The 19,950-nt window shown below is 38.3% G+C and overlaps 1 protein-coding gene across 3 annotated transcripts in view; it reads right to left on the bottom strand.

The window, feature by feature from the left end:
• Positions 1–728: 728 nt before the first annotated feature.
• LOC105468076 (bone morphogenetic protein receptor type 2) overlaps positions 729–19,950 on the bottom strand; it is a 210,383-nt gene continuing 191,161 nt past the window's right edge. For 2 of the 3 annotated variants that reach the window (XM_011718036.3, XM_011718034.3), the window contains 3 exons: positions 16,421–16,593; positions 12,754–14,033; positions 729–8,839 (listed from right to left, as the gene is read on the bottom strand). In XM_011718036.3, the coding sequence (XP_011716338.1) occupies positions 8,589–8,839; positions 12,754–14,033; positions 16,421–16,593 (1,704 nt within the window). In that variant the 3' untranslated portion in view covers positions 729–8,588. The remainder of the gene's footprint in view (positions 8,840–12,753; positions 14,034–16,420; positions 16,594–19,950) is intronic. The other variant, XM_011718035.3, reaches the window with a different exon arrangement.

Genomic DNA, 19,950 nt, shown 5'->3' with positions numbered 1-19,950 from the left:
TATTTATTTATTTATTTATTTATTTATTTTTGAGATGGAGTTTCGCTCATATTGCCCAGGCTGGAGTGAATGGCGCGATCTCAGCTCACCGTAACCTCTGCCTCCCAGGTTCAAGTGATTCTCCTCCTGCCTCAGCCTCCCGAGTAGCTGGGATTACAAGCATACGCCACCACACCCGGCTAATTTTGTATTTTTAGTGGAGACAGGGTTTCTCCAGGTTGGTCAAACTGGTCTCGAACTCCTGACCTCACGTGATCCGCCTGCCTCGGCCTCCCAAAGTGCTGGGATTACAGGCGTGAGCCACCATGCCCGGCCATTTTTATTTTTATTTTTGAGTTTCTGTTGCCACAAGTAGAGCTTGAAAATTGCAGTTCAAAGCAAAACGTAAAATGCGTTAGAATCTCATCACTTGCCAGTTCTGTGACTGGACACAGTATTTAATTTCTCTTTCAGTTTCTTCATTTATAAAAGGGGAAGAGTAATACATATTTTGTAGGATTGTTGTGAGAAATATCAACAATATATGTAAAATAACTAACACAGTGCCTGGCATATAATAGGTGGTCAGAAAATAGCAACTATTATACTAAATTTAGTTTATTTTTTTGATGTATCATACTGAGTTATGAAAGCCATATTAGATAGAACATTTACTATTCTAATGCAAACTCCCTAATTATCATACTAACAATTTCTGGTGACCTCATAAAATAAAAAAACACAATTACTATTGTCATTAATATGATCTTTAATAAACGGAATAATGCACCATTTTACAGCAAGCCTTTTTAAACCTAAAGAACTGCCTTAAAATCTCCTTCTCCAATGTCTCTGTATCAATACAATCTTTTTATTTAGGTTTATATATATCAAAGCATTTACTTACACTTATTCATAGAAAACTCTTTAGTGGCTTAATGTCAGCTTTCATAGTGGCATCCATAGATAATACAAAAGAAAAGTGATTTGCTTTATTTTATACTCACACTGATCCATCAAACACAACTTATACAGCATAGCAAGGCTTCAGACAGCTTATACAAAAGCAAAATAACTGAAATTATTCATAAAGTCATATATGATAGTCTATCTGTAATGTAAGAGCAAAACACACCAACAAAAGATACCCGTTAACAAGAAAGAGGGTTCTGAGGAAGTGGGAGTATTTTCTAGCCTTTCTTTTTCCAGAAAAGCATCCTCAGAAATGAATACTCTGTAGCTTATGTTTCTCCTGTCCATTCAGAAAAAGCATGGCAGCTACACATCTCCATGTTTCAGCTACTACAACACCCTAAGAGTTAGTGTATTTTACAATATCCATGTATCTTTATTTGAAAAATTATCAACAGAAAACTGAGGATGATTCCAGCTTACATAAACACTGATACAATATAATCTCTATGGAAATGAAATAACAAGGCATACAAAAATTGCTTAAATAAATAAATGTGGCCAGAAAAGGAAAAGCCACAGAAGTCAAGCAATTCAATGTTAAACTGGGACCTATCTATCTTTGAATTGCATCTTTTAGTAATTTTTATTACTGTTAAGCTTCTTTAAAAATATGTTTCCTTTACATACTTAAGAGGATTGGTAACAAGGTGAAGAGCCTGAGACAAGAGATTGGTTACAGATAACTTCCTAGGATTTTAAGTATATAGCATACCAGTTTAGAGCTTGAACTTGTCTGATTCAAAGAAAAATTCTGTTTGACTCTGACAATGTGATAAATAGAGGTTATTTTCTCAAAACCATCCAAGCTATTACTAAAGTTATAAAATATTTAGTTCACTTTTAGAAGGCTTTATAACGTTAAAATGTCTCTTGAGAAAATCCTATCTGAGAGGAACTACTTTACTAAGTTCTCTTATTAAAAACAAAACGAAACAATTTGTCCCATATCATGTATGATCATTTGACCAAAGAACAGAAATGTAAATCGTTTTAAGTCAGTGCTTCAACTCTAAAGACCTAAATTTGTTGCAACATGTAGCCAATTAGTTGAGTCATTCCCTCTGTTCAGTAATTACAGAACTGGGCAACTTTTTATGATTAATGAAATCTGATAATATATCTATGTGAAAAAGTCAAATAAGATGAAACATTAAATGAACTGTGCAACAAACACTTTAAATATTCAACTGGATCTAATTGCTTACTTGCTACCAATTGAACTTTTTCAGTGTACAAAGGGAAGAAAGGGGCCCTGAGTTTTTAAGTAATATGTCTGTAGAATGAATCTAAAACACGAAGATGTTTCTGAAATCTAAAGGTACAAATAAAATGGATAAAACCCACATGTTGCCTTTTAAAACTGAAAAACAAATCAAGTTGTAGTTTCAAATACAGTAATTTGCTTAAAAATTCAGTCATAAACTGGACACCCTAATGATGTAATTTGGTTCTGAAGATTCCTTCTCTCTTACCCAGATTTTAAAATGGGTTTCAAGTTGTTTTAAAAATGAATGTGTATGTTTACAATGTTTAATAGTAACACTACAAACATCACAGTAATAACAGAATTGGAATTTTAAAGATATGATAGATTTATTTTGAGCCTGGTTTTAATATACAGCATAAAGTCTTCTGAAGTACTTTCAAATGTATCTGCCATGAGATAAATTTCTAAGTTTTTCTCTATATGCACACTCAACTTAAATCAGTCACCTAAAAGTTAAATGAAAGTTGTATAGTCCAGTCTATGTTGCAAAATAATAAGTATTTCAAAAGTGGTCTACAAAAATGTCCATAGATAATACCTGATTAATGTAGGGTATGCTTTTGAAAGTTAATCTTGCATTTAATGTTTAATATTTGACACAAAAAATAAGTAGAAGGTTGTGGCTCAATCATAAAACTAAGCTTGCTGCAATATAAGTTAAACAATTTTAATGGCAAAATGATATACAATTCTGTATGCATGGCTTTTTAGCTATAACTAATGAGAATATAAAGTCATAAAATTCCACAATAGAAAATGTTAGATAATACAAAAATTAAGTGCTGATTTGCTGGTAGTCTGATGGTTGAATCCACTTTCAAATAGAAACATCTTAACTCTCGATTCTATCAAACTATCAAACTATTACTTAACTGGAGTAATGAATTTGAATATAAAAGAAGATATAATTTTATGTTCTTAAATATAAAGTCATTAAAATAGGACTGAGGAGAAAGAGCTTAAGCAATTTTATCTGAAGAACCGAGACTGAAGTGTTCATTGAGAGGCCTGAAGTATACTGAAGACTAAGAATATTGGGGATGATGACCAGCTGCTCTCTTTTTTGTCCTACTGGGTAAAAAAAAAAAATTTAAAATCAAAGAGGAGGGAGACAGGATATAAAGAAAACTTTCCTGACACAGACTACAAATCAGATAACTGAGGTTTGGAGTAAGTCAGACATAAACTATGAGGTGATTTTTTTTTTTTTTTTTTTTTTTTTTTTTGCGATGGAGTCTTGCTCTGTTGCCCAGGTTGGAGTGCATTGGCGCGATCTCGGCTCACTGCAACCTCCGCCTCCCTGGTGCAAGCGGTTCTCCTATCTCTGCCTCCCAAGTAGCTGGGACTACAGGCGCGTGCCACCATGCCTGGCTAATTATTTGTATTTTTAGTAGAGATGGGGTTCGTGTTAGCCAGGATGGTCTGAGTCTCCTGACCTCGTGATCCACCCGCCTCGGCCTCCCAAAGTGCTGGGATTACAGGCGTCAGCCACTGCGCCCGGCCTATGAGGTGATTTAAGGAAAGTAATGGGAAGGTGCACTTAAATGCCCTGTGATTTCCTCTTTTCTTTGTTAATCTGGAAACTTGTAGAAAGGCCTTCTCTTGACAACAAATTTTATGTAACTAGCTCAAACAGTGATTTGCCAGATTTACTTAATCAAGGAACATATTTAGGAGGGAATCATGCAAGGTAGTTTTGGGTAAAGTTTGCACAGTTCATAATCTAAAAGTTAAAATGCAACCTTATATGCTGAAGAGTAAACTGCCAGTAAACAGTATATTTAGAAAACATTGCATTCTGAAAAAGTCTTCTGGCGTTTATGTGGGAGTGTTACAATTTCTAGAATGACTGGTCTAGATAATCAATATGTGTGTACAGATTCTAACTTTAATAAGTTAGCTGGGAAGATAAAGCAATGTATGAAGCAATCTGTGAATAGTTACATAATAACCTGCACATAACAGGCAGTAAATTCAACATAACTTTAAAAAATATTGTATAGAAATATAATCTCAAATTCTAGTAGTTAATGATCTCCAATAAAATATTCATGTCCATAAATATGAAAAAAGGAAAAGAAAAGTTCATTGAAATATTTTTCCATTTTAAATGGCTTTCAGGAGGCACTTAAAAAGACTGGAAATTTCAGTGTAATAGCTACAGCCTACCAATTCCATTTGGCTGTAGAAGTCAAATTTGAAAATAATTTTTTAAAAAACTTGCCAATTTTTTTGTGAAAATTCCCACTGAAGCCCACACTTAAGTGTTCCTTTCTCTCTTTAATTATTTTCACATTCAGAACCAATGCACATTTTCTGGAACAAGTGGATACATGTAAAGAAGCTATACTAAACTGTTTTATAAAAAAGACATTATCCTTGTATCCTTCCTATAGCCTACTCAATTAGTTCTATGGATTAGTAAATTTCCTAAAGTTATTAAAAGCAGAAGTCCTGAAGATGGATTCAAAGGACTGATGAAACTGAAATTCTCTGTTAAATTAATTCCCCCAAATGTATTATGGAATCAGTTTAGGGAAAGGTCTCTGTTCCCAAAAGCTATCTTAACTTTTTCCTTAAAATTTACCTTACCATTAGTTCTGCAATTTAAGAATGTTAGGAATCAAGTGAAATGATTTTAAGATTCATGATGGGAGATACAGGATTGAGTTTTGTCTTGAATTAGTAATTATTTCTCAAGCAACAATCAGCATAGATATGTCTACATATCTTATATTTGCCTAACTTCCCAAATCATTAAGGTATGTGGTTTGGCTTACCTTATATATACAAATACAATTGTATATATAAATTGTCATTTGTATATACACAAATGACAATTGTGCGAGTATAGTGACTGAATTTTTATTTTTATTTTTTGAGATGGAGTCTCACTCTGTCGCCCAGGCTGGAGTGCAGTGGCGTGATCTCAGCTCACTGCAACTGCTGCCTCTTGGGTTCAAGCAATTCTCCTGCCTCACCCTCCTGAGTAGTTGGGACCACAAGTGCCCACCACCACGCTTGGCTAATTTTTTAAAAATATTTTTAGTAGAGATGGAGTTTCACCATCTTGGCCAGGCTGGTCTTGAACTCCTGACCTTGTGATCCACCCGGCTCGGCCTCCCAAAGTGCTGGGATTATAGGCGTAAGCCACTGTGCCTGGCCTGAATTTTTAAAATAAATGTTAGCCCGTAACACATCCTGTCATATGGCATATAGGCAGTGTGGTATGGATGAAAGAGATGTGGAGAGAGGTAGACATCGACTGAAATCCCAGCTTTGTCTATTACTAGATATGGACCTTGGGCATATTACTTAGTTTCTCTTAGCTTCAATTTCCTCATCTGTAAAATGGGAATATTAATTACAATGCTCATATGGTTGTTCTGAGTTTAAAAGAAAGAGCATATGTATATTTCGGCATTCAGTATGTGCCTTCTCGTAACTTCCTACACGGGTAACAGTGTTTTTTATTTATTTATTTATTTATTTTTTTTGCCAATTATGCATTTGGAAAGTTTTAAGAATTTACAATTAAGTAATTTTTGTCTAAACGTAATTCAAATCAAGTTCTTTCAGTGACCTAATTCTGGTATACAGTTAGGATTTTGTTAAGGGAACTAATATTAGACTTTACCTATTATGATGCTTTTAAGGTTACATTACCATCCAGTGAAATAAATTTTAATATTTTTAGTTGAATGATCTTTTATTCAAAAGACCTGCTTTTCTACATGTAAAATTTTGTGATAGCAGTTAAATGTCAACTTTAAGAAACATTTATTATCAGATGAGTATTAGCATATAAGTAATTAACTTAATTTTGCTTGCTTGTATATTACAGATTTTAACAGTCTGATGTACAATTTAATTTAAAATTTATTAAAATGATATATACTCTCCACCTTTCCTACTTTTTCAGGAGTTTACTAAGAAAAACTGGTGAAAGGAAATTATTTGTTTTAAACATGCTTGAATGAAATAAACTATTCAGTTATTTTAATCTGGCATATTAATTTTTAAAGCATTTTATTATAATTTTCCCAATATTAAAAAATGTTGGAAAACCTACAATCAACTGGCCCAAATACAAATATAGCAGAACGTAAGATCACTCTTCTGGCAGGAAAAGATCCGTTAGACCTCAAATGGTTATTTACCCTCAATGCTTCAAACTGGAGAAGGAATATAATTTATTTTGATTCAAAGTTGTCCTACAAATATTTGAAAAGAATATCCTAAAATGCATGTGAAAGATATTTAAAGGCAAGAGAACTAAGTGAAAATGTACTAGGAAAGATACAAATAATTTGTTAATAGAATAATAACTGTGAAAAAAATTATGTGCCAGAAGACTGAAAATCGGTTAAGGTGCTGAATCAAGAGAAGGGCCAATAAAACACAAAGCGTGGAAATCTTGGGCACTAACAAGATAATCTTAATTCTAAGAATCCAGAACAGTGTTCAGCAATCCAGCTGAATAAATGGTAGGTACAGTAACATCTAACTTGTAAGATCACAGCACATGGCAAATGAGAAGGCTTATATACAAGTAAATCACAAATGACAGAAAATTGGGAAATTTAGGCTGTCTTTAGCTAAGTGATGAGATAGAGGAATACGAGTGAAAAAATACTGTTCAGGAGATAAAAACATAAATCAGAAATTTGGTGATTTGTGTTTTCCTCTTAACCTTTTAATCCCTGGAACTATCTTAGAACTTAACTATATAACATTTACTAAGTACTCTGATAATAAAAAAAAAAAAATTTTTTTTTAAAGTGAAATCATCAGTTTGTAAATAGAAAATAATTTCTGTTTAGAAAAAAGTCCATTATTTGACAGAAAGTGCTTTATTAAAAAAAATGCAGAGTTTGTTTTAGAGATTATAAGTAATGAAAGAAGCAAAGGAGGCTTTTAAAAATAACATGATTTCAAGTCATATTATTACTAAAAGGTATACTCTAATGTAAATAATAAATGTTGCTCACATATCAAAGATAATGTGAAAAACTGGCAAAAGGAAAAATTATGAAAATAGGATTAAGGAAGATAACACAATTTTGAAAAGACAGAAGTTTAGTCTCAGTCTGCTCAAAAAAGTTAGGTTTGACAGCAGCCCTTCCTTCATGGGGACTTGGCATGCCACTTGAATGATTTTTCCTCACAGTGTTTTAGGTCATGGGAAGAGGAATCATTTTCAGATAAAGTCACCAGTCTTCGCTTGGGAACAGGGTAAAAGATACTAGAGGTTCAGAACTATAAATTACTTCTGAAGTTATAATAAACAGTAAGTATAATTTTATGAGTCAAAGATGGCCTATTCAGAGAATGAAAGCTATAACACTATTTTGTCTTAACCATTTATTTTCCTACTTAAAAATTCCATAAGTATAGCTCTATAAGCTTACCAATAAAAATGTATTCTTAAATAAATGAACATGGATCATGAACATACATAGAAAAATAAAATAAAATGGGAAATGGCTAATATTTGATGTCCTGTACTTTGTTCTAGTCTCTCTTATGAACTCCCAAAACCAGAAGCAAATAAGTTTATTAAAATGCCTGGAAGGAAACATTCAGGATGTGGAAGGTTAAAAGAAATGGCATTTCAAATCAGGTTTTGGTAGTTCCTTCTTTAGAGCCCTTTCAGACAGTGTTTCTGTATTCTCCATGATAAGGAGAGAGAAAGTAAGAATTCAGGTAGCTGCTTCTCCTGTGCAAAATTCACTGTCATAGAACTGACCTTCAAAAGTATGGGAGATGGGGCAGAAAAGTGTTTATATTATGGAAGAATATGTGCCCTGTTAGGAAGAGAGCTTACAAGAAAGCTTATTTGTGGCCTATAAACTATTGCACATTCAAACAAAACACAAGAGAAAAGATGTCCAACAAGATAGTATGTTCAGGAACGTATCAACATAAAAACTAGCTTGTGCCCAGAAATAAAACATGGATACCAGATACCACTGCAGTCAAACCTGTCTTAATTTGCTTCTGTTTTAATGACCTTAAGAAACTGGTCCAAACTGATTATCAGCAATACATTGTTTTTGCTTTTTTTCTTAAAAAAATATTTTGAGACCACTTTTGATACACACACATATAACTCTGTGGTCATAACAGACAAATATAACTTTAGCGAGACTAAACAAAAGTGCAAAACTTAAAAAACAAAATTTAAAAATATGGAAGCATAAGCTAAATTTTTCTGCATAGCTGAAATCTATTTAAAGCAAGTCCTTGTTGCAGGGGTGGGAGGGGGTGCTGACAGGAGGATAAAGCAGTTTTTTTTTTTTTTTAACATCTTCTGCATGTTTAAATGATGCAAAAAATAATTTCACTCCATAGGCTTGAAAACATTTCACAGACAGTTCATTCCTATATCTTTAGACACCATGGTTGTGGCAGTGCCTCCTTCTGCAAGGTAAACAGCAGTGCTGGATTTGGAATGAACTGCCCTGTTACTGCCATTGTTGTTGACTTCACAGTCCAGTGATTCAGTGGAGATGACCCAGGTGGAGGGGCGCCACCGCTTAAGAGAATAGGGAGTTTTCACACGTTTCTTGATCTTTTCACCTGATCCTGATTTGCCATCTTGTGTTGACTCACCTACTGAAAATAAAAGGGCAGAAAAATGAACTATTTAACAGACTTAAGAAATAAAAGGTGAGGGATGTAACTCAAGAAAAGGTCAAACCAATGTCTCAGGAGGGTGCTAATGAACATTTCTTGAAATTCATAATGCCAGGCAATGTTTTTCTAGGCAAAGCTTAACCAACTTATTTTTGAGACTCTTTAACCCAAATCTTTTAATAACTGATTGACTTATTCTATAAGTCAAGGATAAACACACACACATACACACACACACACACACACACACACACACAAAATCAGAGGAGAACACTTAAAGTTCTCAGCTGTATTCTCAAATCTTCTGGTTTTGGTAGAGATCTTAACTTGGTAAAATGTATTTAATCATTGTATTTAATGCTCAAGGTGGATCAAAAAAAAATTTTTTTTTTTGGGACTGAGTCTCACTCTGTAGCCCAGGTTGGAGTGCAGTGGCATGATCTTGACTCACTGCAACCTCTGTCTCCCAGGCTCAAGCGATTCTCATGCCTCAGCCTCTTGAGTAACTGGGACTACAGGCGCATGCCACCATGCCTAGCTAATTTTTTGTATTTTAGTAGAGACGGGGGGTTTCACCATCTTGTCGAGGGTGGTCTTGAACTCCTGAGCTCAGGCAATGTGCCCGACTCAGCCTCCCTAAGTGCTCGGGTTATAGGTGTGAGCCACCATGCCCGGCCTGGATCAAACTTTAAAGGCACCTGGCGTACAATATTTTTCGGAAGAATGACAGAAATATTAGAGTACAAATATTTTAGTAATTTCCTCTACCTATATCTGACAAGATTTCTTTTTTTTTTTTTTTTTGAGACAGAGTTTCACTCTTGTAGCCAGGCTGGAGTGCAATGGCACAATCTCAGATCACCACAACCTCCGCCTCCCGGGTTCAAGCGAGTCTCCTGCCTCAGCCTCCCAAGTAGCTGGGATTACAGGCATGCACCATCATGCCTGGCTAATTTTGTATTTTTAGTAGAGATGGGGTTTCTCCATGTTGGTCAGGTTGGTCTTGAACTCCTGACCTCAGGTGATCCGCCCGCCTCAGCCTCCCAAAGTGCTGGGATTACAGGCATGAGCCACCACGCCTGGCCTATCTGACAAGATGTCTTACTGACTCAGAGTCCTGCAATAAGGGTCTGTCAACTGGTCTATAATATAAGCCGCTCAAGCAAGGGACTACATTTTACTGATTGTTTTTTGAAACCTGTATCCTTCTTTCAAACACATTTTGTAGCCCTAGAGAAAAATAAAACATAACTTTTTTTCATAAATGCCTTAGTCAAAAAAAGAAATCGGCTGAGTGCAGTGGCTCATGCCTGTAATCCCAGCACTGTGGGAGACTGAGGTGGGTGGATCACCTCAGGTCAGGCGTTCGAGACCAGCCTGGCCAACATGGCGAAACCCTTCCTTTACTAAAACACAAAAATTAGCAGGGCATGGTGGCGCATGTCTGTAATCCCAGCTACTCGGGAGGCTGAGGCAAGAGAATCGCTTGAACCTGGGAGACAGAGGTTGCAGTGAGCCGAGATTATGCCATTGCATGATCCAGCCTGGATGACAGAGTAAGACTGTCTCAAAAAAAATTAATTAATTAATTAAAATAAATCATTTTGTATAACAATAACTTACAGATTTTGGTGAGCTCCCCTGTTTTGTGTTGCAATCCCTTTAGGGCAAGAAATCAAACATCAGTTTAAGTTATTTAAGATGCTACAGGGCTCATAGTACCATAGTATAGGTATGGAGTCCCAGCTACTTGGGAGGCTGAGGCGGGAGGATGACCTGAGCCCGGGTGGTTAAGGCTTCAGTGAGCCATGATCTTGCCACTGCACTCCAGCCTAGGCAACAGTAAGACCTTGTCTCAAAAAAAAAAAAAAAAAGTATAGGTATGTGAGAGACTCAATACATAACTCTTGAAAAAGATGATACTAAGAAACTAAGAAGAATCTTACAATTTTTTTTTTGTTTTTTTTTTTTTTCAGAGTCTCTGTCTCTTGTACAGGCTGAAGTACAGTGGTGTGATTATGGCTCACTACAGCCTTGAACACCTGGGCTCAAGTGATCCTCCTGCCTCAGCCTCCCAAGTAGCTAGAACTACAGGCGCTCACCACCACACCAAACTAAGTTTTAAATTTTTTGTAGAGATTGGGTTTTGCTATGTTGCCCAGGCTAGTCTTGAACTCCTGGCCTCAAGTGATCCACCCACCTCAGTCTTCCACAGCACTAGGATTACAGGCGTGAGCCACAGTGCCCAGCCTACAGTTTCTTTATAGTAATTTTTCTGAAATTTCTCTGGATCTTTAAGATTCATTAAGGTATAGCCAGGCGCGGTGGCTCACGCCTGTAATACCAGCACTTTGGGAGGCCGAGGTAGGTGGATCACGAGGTCAGGAGATCGAGACCACCCTGGCTGACATGGTGAAACCCCGTCTCTACTAAAAACATAAAAAATTAGGCGGGTGTGGTGGCAGGCACCTGTAGTCCCAGCTACTCGGGAGGCTGAGGCAGGACAATGGCGTAAACCCGGGAGGTGGAGCTTGCAGTGAGCTGAGATCCGGCCACTGTACTCCAGCCTGGGCGACAGAGCGAGACTTCGTTTCAAAAAAAAAAAAAAAAAAGATTTATTAAGGTTAGTTTGATAAAACCTAAATGCAGACATAATCAATATTAATATGTGCAATAAAATGTTTCAAAGGTTATACTGGTATAACATTACTTGGAGCTCTTGAACTGGTATTTACTTAATTTCAACTTTTCATGGCAAGTATGTGAGTTGCATTATAAAGCAACAGCCACATAAAGCACATATTAAATTGGGCAATTATTCTGACTATTGTGACACTGACTTTTTAATTATCAATGACAAAAATATTACTTTTTTCTTTACAATAGTCTAATTACCTTTGAGGCCCAACAAAATGGCTTTTTTTTTTTTTCCTGAGATGGAGTTTCGCTCTTGCTGCCAGGCTGGAGTACAATGGCGTGATCTCAGCTCACTGCAACCTCCGCCTCCTGGGTTCAGGCAATTCTCCTGCCTCAGCCTCCCAAGTAGCTGGGATTACAGGTGTGCACCACCACACCCAGCTAATTTTTGCTTTTTTTTTTTTTTTGAGACAAAGTTTTGCTCTGTCACCCAGGCTGGAGTGCAGTGGTGCAATCTTGGCTCACTGCAACCTCCACCTCCTGGGTTCAAGCAATTCTCTGCCTCAGCCTCCTGAGTAGCTGGGATTACAGGTGTCTACCACCACACCCGGCTAATTTTTTGTATTTTTAGTAGAGACGGGGGTTTCACCATCTTGGCCTGGCTGATCTTGAACTCCTGACCTCGTGATCCACCTGCCTCAGCCTCCCAAAGTGCTGGGTTACAGGCGTGAGCCACTGTGCCTGGCCATTTTTGCATTTTTTAGGAGAGACGGGGTTTCACCATGCTGGTCTCGAACTCCTGACCTCAGGTGATCCACCTGCCCCGGCCTCACAAAGTGTTAGGATTATAGGCATGAGCTACCACGCCTGGCCCAAATGGCTTATTTTATTTTATTTCATTATTGAGATGGAGTTTCACTTTTTTGCCCAGGCTAGAGTGAAGTGTCGTGATCTTGGCTGGGATTACAGGTGCACACCACCAAGCCTGGCTAATTTTTGTATTTTTGTAGAGATGGGGTTTTGCCATGTTGCCCAAGTTGGTCTTGAACTCCTGACCTCAGGTGATCCACCTCCCTTGGCCTCCCAAAGTGCTAGGATTACAGGTGTGAGCCACTGCTCCAGGTCTCAAATGGATCATTTACAAAGTGGCAAAGGTAAATAATCACTAGTTGAAATATATCTATTAGTTGATCTAAATAGTTATTTAAATGGCCCCAAAAGACACACAGGAGAGATTATATGATCCCTCCACTTACTCTGTATACTGCTGCCATCCAGGACATTTGTGGCTGAAAGATCCAGAGAATTAGGCCTCTGTGCTCTTCTGGGCTTTGATGGCCCAGGATCTGCTACTGTGCTTGGAACAACCTGTGTAAGAACATCTTGTTCTGAACATGGATTGCTGTTGTTGTTATTGGAATTAGTTCGGCCACCTTCTAGTGGTCGTTCCCTCCTGTCCACAAGACGATCCAGAACACCTTCATCATGGCCAACTTGTTGTTCTCGTCTCAGTAAAGGCTCATGCTCATCAGGACTGGAATTAATATTCAGCCGGGTATCCTCACCGATAAACTGATTCTGCAACATTTCTTGGGCCCTATGTGTCACTATGTTGGTTGTTTGGCCAGATGGTACTGTCCCATTGGCATATTGGGTTGTGGCAGCATGGGAGTTAACACTGTGGTTTCTACCTGCCACACCATTCATGGTGACTGTCACCACATGAGGTTCTGCTGCATTGATTGTATTCATCTTGGCAACTCCAGTTTCGACTTGTTTCAAGTTTGATTTGTGCTTGCTGCCAAATTTTAGCCGGGGCTCCTTTGTTGAATTTTTGGTGTTCAAAGGCAAACTAGTAGGTCTCTTGGGAAGGTTCTGTTGCTTGGGGAGAGGATAGATCTGAGTAGGCAGAACATCAGGAATTAAACATGCTTGGCCATTTGCAGCCTGTGTGAAGTCCTGCTGTCCAGTTGCTTCTACTGCAAGTTTTATGAGTGGGTAAAGCAAGCTAGAACTAGTACTGCTCAGTGGGTCTGGCCCACTGAACTGTTTAAGAGAGTGCTCCATGAGATTCTCATCAGAGCTTTCCTTGAGGTTCTTATCAACTTCTTTTGGGTCTAGCTTGTTGGTCTCCAAGTCTTCTTCTGTCAGCTGTAGGCAGACAGGGGTTGGCCCAATTGACTGTGCAACATTTGTGGCATGCAGATTTGTTTCATCTGGGTACGGCATCTCAGATATAGTAGTCATGCCAGTACTTGGTGTGAGGCCTGTGGTGTTTGTGGTTGTTGTGTTGGTGGAGAGGCTGGTGACACTTGTTTCAGGGCTGGGTATTCGAGCTTGTGCTTGCTGTCGTTCATAGTTAATCGAATTTCGGTTTTTTTCCCCTATAGTCAAAGGTGTGCTGGACATAGAATGCTCAGAGGAAATATTCTTCACGATGCTGTCGGTATGATGGATAGAGTCTTCAATGTATGAGGAGGAAGAATAATCTGGATAAGGACCAATTTTTGGCACACGCCTATTATGTGACAGGTTGCTTAAAGAAAGAAAAAAAGTATCACATTGAGAATGTACATTTATGATAAATTGTCTCTCCAAGTTTGACACCTCTGATTTTAAAGTCTGAGTCGTTTTTCATTTTCTTCCAAACATATATTTTTCTAAAGGTTAAAAAGTCTAATCAAATAATCAAGTGTCAATTAATAACTTGATAAGTGTTAGTTATACATGAATTAAGCCTACTGAAAAATGTATGTGGATCAGATATAATTTTTATAAATGTTTATTATTTTGGTTTATAAGAGTTAATTTAAAAATCTCCCCTATAGTTGTGTAACATCATTAAATATATATTTATGAAATGTATATTCATATAACTAGACATTATGTTTTATGAGAGGAAGAACCATGGTATATGTTTTCTGTACTTCCATAATTCTAGATGCATGATGCCTACTCAAAAGTTATGTTATCAATTAAGTTCCAATGGCCAAATGGTAAAAAGAATATAAGCTTTTAGGTTGTTCCAAAGGCCTCCATTAAGAAGCACACCCTAGTAATGGCGCATATCTTTCTGGGATAGTCTGAGTCATATCAGTAAAAGTCCTTGAGCCTAAGGTATAAGGCAGAATATGATGTTCAAATAAAGGATCAAAGATTCAGAATTGCTCTCCAATTATCATGGGTTCTTTGCTGTCATTGTCATTCCTTGGGAATGTCCGTTATTTATAAGGGAGATGACAGGAGGAAAAGAAGAAAAAGTTGTTATACAGTACAAGAAAAGACATGGAGGGTAAGATTCAGTAAAATAATACTTAGAGTAACTATGGGATGAATTATAATTTTGGGGAAATTATTAGTAGAGACTGGAGATGAGAAGATGCATGCAGAAGGTTGAGCCGAATGACACAGGAGGCAAAAAATGGCCAAATCAAGGTGGGCCATCAAGGGTTTTTTTTCTTACCATTCAAGAAAAGTTTGAAAGCATTCAAAATAAAAGCTTTAGCTGACTTTTGAGAGAGGTATAAACATCATACTAGAGGACATGGGAAATACAGAGATGAGGGGAGATGAAAGCAGAAGACAGTCCTCAGGTATGTGTAAAGTGAAAAAATTTATAATTAGAATAGCCAGTGTCTAACTTTCTTGATTTGCTGATATATAAGGTGTAAGAGTTTATAACTGAAACTAATTTAACCTATATAAAAGTAGTGCAAACCAAATTTTTGACCTATGGCTAATATAAATGGCTTTCACAAATTAGAACAACAGAAAATAGGCTGGGCGTGGTGGCTCACACCTATCGCCTATAATCTCCAGTACTTTGGGAGGCCAAGGCAGGTGGATCACCAGAGGTCGGGAGTTTGAGACCAGCCTGGCTAACGTGGTGAAACCCTGTCTCTAATAAATATACAAAATTAGCTGGGGATGGTGGCTCATGCCTGTAATCTCAGCTACTCGGGAGGCTGAGGCAGGAGAATCGCTTGAACCCAGGAGGCAGAGGTTGCAGTGAGCCAGGATCATGCCACTGCACTCCAGCCTGGGGGACAGAATAAGACTCAGTTTCCAAAAAACAAACAAACAAACAACAACAACAAAACAAACAAACAAACAAAAAAAAAAACCAAAAAACCACACAGGAAAAAAAAAAAGTTTCAAGAATCGAGTTTATTTTTATTTCAATCTTCTCCAATAACCCTTTCCTGGATGCCTTTCTGAAAGTTTTAAACATGTATTAGACAAAATGACAGAGTCATACAAAGGCTTTTTTACCCCAAATATGGAACAAAGAAATACAGACGTAGAAAGTTCCAAATTGTAGGAATTTTTAAAAAGCCTTTTTATTTAGAACCAAAAATCATAGTTCTAGCAAAGAAAAAGTCTTGTAAAGTAGTATTAATGATGGACTAGAAAGACCTTTGAATTGCTTTCATGTAAAAGTAGTAGTAGTATACTCTATAAGAAAGAGCATTAGATAGGAAGTCTAGAAACCTTAGTGTCAGTGAAACAGTGGTTAGATAGGCAAGTTCATAGTTCCATTTACTTAAAAAAAAAAGCAGAGGAAGAAGGAATAGTAACAACAAAGGATAAATGAGACAATTTACATAGAACTGCTTATGAACTTTTGGAGTTATGGAAACATTTTACCTTTATTATTGCAGGAAAGTTGGACCATAAATAGAGAAAGACTAACTTCTTTCACTATACCTTTACATATAAAAAAATGCAGATTTCATCTCGCACTCGTACCAAACAAAAATGTTCAATAGAAGAATAGGAATATTGAAAGAAAAATGATAACTTTAGACTGTATGAGATAATCATTGAACCATTAGGCTGGTTTAAAGGTATTTATTTTCTGTTATTTATTGGGTCTCAGTTTCTAATACTGATTGACAGGTGCCACACCCCTTAGGGTCTTACCGTTCATTCTGCATAGCAGTAGTCATTGGATTGACTGTTGGGCTCACAGATTTGTTTCTTTCCCAAATCATCATAAGTTCAGCCATCCTTTCCTCAGCACACTGTGCAGTAAGCCGAGCCTCTGCATCCTGGTCCCAACAGTCTTCGATTGTCTCCTTGAGTGACCTCACTGCCTGTAAGACAAAGTACATGTCAAACCGTGTATCTTTAAAAAAAATATATACTGAACTTTTCATTTCACAACATGAGGTAAAAGAAAAATCAATTACCTTAACCAGTATATTTTACATAGCTAAAATAACGTATTTTAGGCTTCAAGGATTTGTAAAGGAACATTCTCAAAAGGTGATGAACAAGTAAACAAGCAGGATTTACCTCAACTCCCTGAAGAATTATTCATTAAGGTAAAAGCAACAATAAGTCGCAGATGTTTCTTCAAGGCCACAGGTTTAGGTCATTGTTGTTAATTCACAGTTATATTATGTCAATCAACAGTCACTAACTCTGCTTCAAAAATAAGTTTTGAGTTTGATGGAATTTGGGGGCATTTGGCTATCTTCTATCTCTAGGTGAGCTTTTCTCCTTTACCCCCAGTTAAGAGTGCTTGGTTGGGCGCAGTGGCTTACGCCTATAATCCCAGCACTTTGGTGGCTGAGGCAGGAAGATTACCTGAGGTTAGGAGTTCGAGACCAGTTTGGCCAATATGGTGAAACCCCATCTCTACTAAAAATATAAAAAAATTGGCCAGGTGTGGTGGTTCACACCTGTAATCCCAGCATTTTGGGAGGCCAAGTCGGGTGGATCACGAGGTCAGGAGTTTGAGATCAGCCTGGCCAATATAGTGAAACCTCGTCTCTACTAAAAGTACAAAACTTAACTGGGTATGGTGGCACGCGCCTGTAGTCCCAGCTATCGGGAGGCTGAGGCAGAAGAATCGCTTGAACCATGGAGGGAGTGGGCTGAGATCAAGTCACTGCACTCCAGCCTGCGTGACAGGGTGAGACTCTGTCTCAAAAAAAAAAAAAAAAAAAAAAAAAGCCAGCATGGTGGTTTGCGTCTGTACTCCCAGCTACTTGGGAGGCTAAGGCAGGAGAATTGCTTGAACCTGGGAGGCAGAGGTTGCAATGAGCCAAGATCGTGCCACTGCACGCCTGTCTGAGTGACAGAGTGAGACTCTGCCTTAAAAGAAGAAAAAAAAGAGTGCCTCATTCCAACCTTAAAACTTATAGACATCTCTTCTTTAAACTAGTTCCAAAACAGTAGTATCAAAAAACAATCCCATTCTGTAGTATTCCTATTCATTAGCAATGAACAATAGTCTCCCTACAATAGTCTCCCTTTTGGGGAAAGCTAGTCTTTTTTTTTTTTTTTTTTTGAGATGGTGTCTTGCAATGTCGCCTAGGCTGGAGTACAGTGGCACGATCTCTGCTCACTGCAACTTCCGCCTCCCGGGTTCAAGCGATTCTCCTCCCTCAGCCTCCTTAGTAGCTGAGATTACAGGTGCCTGCCACCACACCTGGTTGTTTTTTGTTTGTTTTTTGTTTTTTTGTTTTTTTTTTTATCTTTTAGTAGAGACGGGGTTTCACTGTGTTAGCCAGGCTGGTCTTGAACTCCTGACCTCGTGATCCACCTGCCTTGGCCTCCCAAAGTGCTGTGATTACAGGTGTGAGCCACCACGCCTGGCCAGGGGAAAGCTAGTTTTAACTCCCTTTTAAAAAATAGGCTAGGTTTGTTTTTAAATATCCACATGATTCAACCATTCTACTCTTAGGTATTCACCTAAGTAAATGAAACCATATGTTTATACAAAGACTTGTATATATCTATATCTGCTACTTGGGATGCTGAGACAGGAAAATCGCTTGAATCCAGGAGGCGGAGGTTGGAGTGAACTGAGATCATGCTACTGCACTCCAGCCTGGGTGACAGAGCAAGGCTCTGTCTCAAAAAAAAAAAAAAAAAAAAAAAGCTGATATGCCCTACAAGAAATGTTAAAGGGAGTCCTCAAAGGACATTAGACAATAAGTGGAACCCAAAAGCCTACTTAGGTAACTATAAAAGCCACTATTATTATATTTTTGGTTTCTAACTCCTTTTTAAAAACAAAAACAAAAAAAAAGGGGTCTCATTCTGTTGCCCAGGCTGGAGTGCTGTGGCATGATCACAGGTCACTGCAGCCTTGAACTCCTGGACCTAAGCAATCCTCCTCCATCAGCCTCCTGAGTAGCTGGGACTACAGGCAAGTATCACTGGGCCTGGCTAAGGCACCATTGTGCCAAAATGATCCTTCTGCCTTGGTCTCCCAAAGTGCTGGGATTACAAGCGAGACCTATCACATCCAGACTCTTCCTTTTTTCTTATTTAAGAGAGAAAAGCATAAAATAATAATTATAAATCTAGGCTGGGCATGGTGGCTCATGCCTGTAATCCCAGGATTTTGGGAGGCTGTGGTGGGAGGACCATTTGAGGCCACGAGTTCAAGACAAGCCTGGGCAACATAGTAAGATTCCATTTCCACAATTTTTTTTTTTTTTTTTTTGAGATGGAGTCTCGCTCTGTCGCCCAGGCTGGAGTGCAATGGCGTGACCTCAGCTCACTGCAAGCTCCACCTCCCAGGTTCATGCTATTCTCCTGCTTTAGCCTCCCGAGTAGCTGGGACTACAGGCACCCGCCACCATGCCCGGCTAATTTTGCTTTTGTATTTTTAGTAGAGATGGGGTTTCACCATGTCAGCCAGGATGGTCTTGATCTCCTGACCTCATGATCCACCCGCCTCGACCTCCCAAAGTACTGGGATTACAGGCGTGAGCCACCGCGCCAGGCCAAAAATTTTTAAAAATTAACTGGATGTGGTTGTGCACACCTGTGGTTCCAGTTAGGAGGCTGAGGTGGGAGGATCACTTCAGTCTGGGAGGTCAAGGCTGTAGCGAGCTATGATGGCAGCACTGTACTCCAGCTTGGGTGATACAATGAGATCCTGTACTCCCACCACCACCCCCAAAAAAGAATGTCTAAAATTAAAAAGACTGGCAATACCAAGTGTTGGCAAAGATGCAGAGAAACCAGAACTCTCATGCACTGCTGGCCAGAATGTAAAATGGTACAACCGCTTTAGAAAACTAGCAGTTTCTTTTTTCTTTTCTTTTCTATTTTTTTTGAGACAGTCTCGCTCTGTCACCCAGGCTGGAGTGCAGTGGTGCGATCTCAGCTCACGGCAGCCCCTGCCCTCCTGGGTTCAAACGATTCTCAAGCCTCAGCCTCCCGAGTAACTGGGATTACAGGTATGCACCACCACACCCAGCTAATTTTTGTATTTTTAGTAGAGACGGGGTTTCACCATGTTGGGAAGGCTGGTCTTGAACTCCTGACCTCAGGTGATCCACCCGACTCGGCCTCCCAAAGTGCTGGGATTACCAGTGTGAGCCACTGCGCCCGGCCATAAAAACCGGCAGTTTCTTAAAAAGTTAAACATATACCTACCACACGATTCAACCATTCTACTCTTAAGTATTTACCTAAGCAAATAAAAC

The sequence above is a fragment of the Macaca nemestrina genome, chromosome 11, assembly GCF_043159975.1.
Source record: "Macaca nemestrina isolate mMacNem1 chromosome 11, mMacNem.hap1, whole genome shotgun sequence".
In the NCBI taxonomy this organism is placed as follows: Eukaryota; Metazoa; Chordata; class Mammalia; order Primates; family Cercopithecidae; genus Macaca; species Macaca nemestrina.
This window is presented reverse-complemented; position numbering and strand designations above follow the sequence as displayed.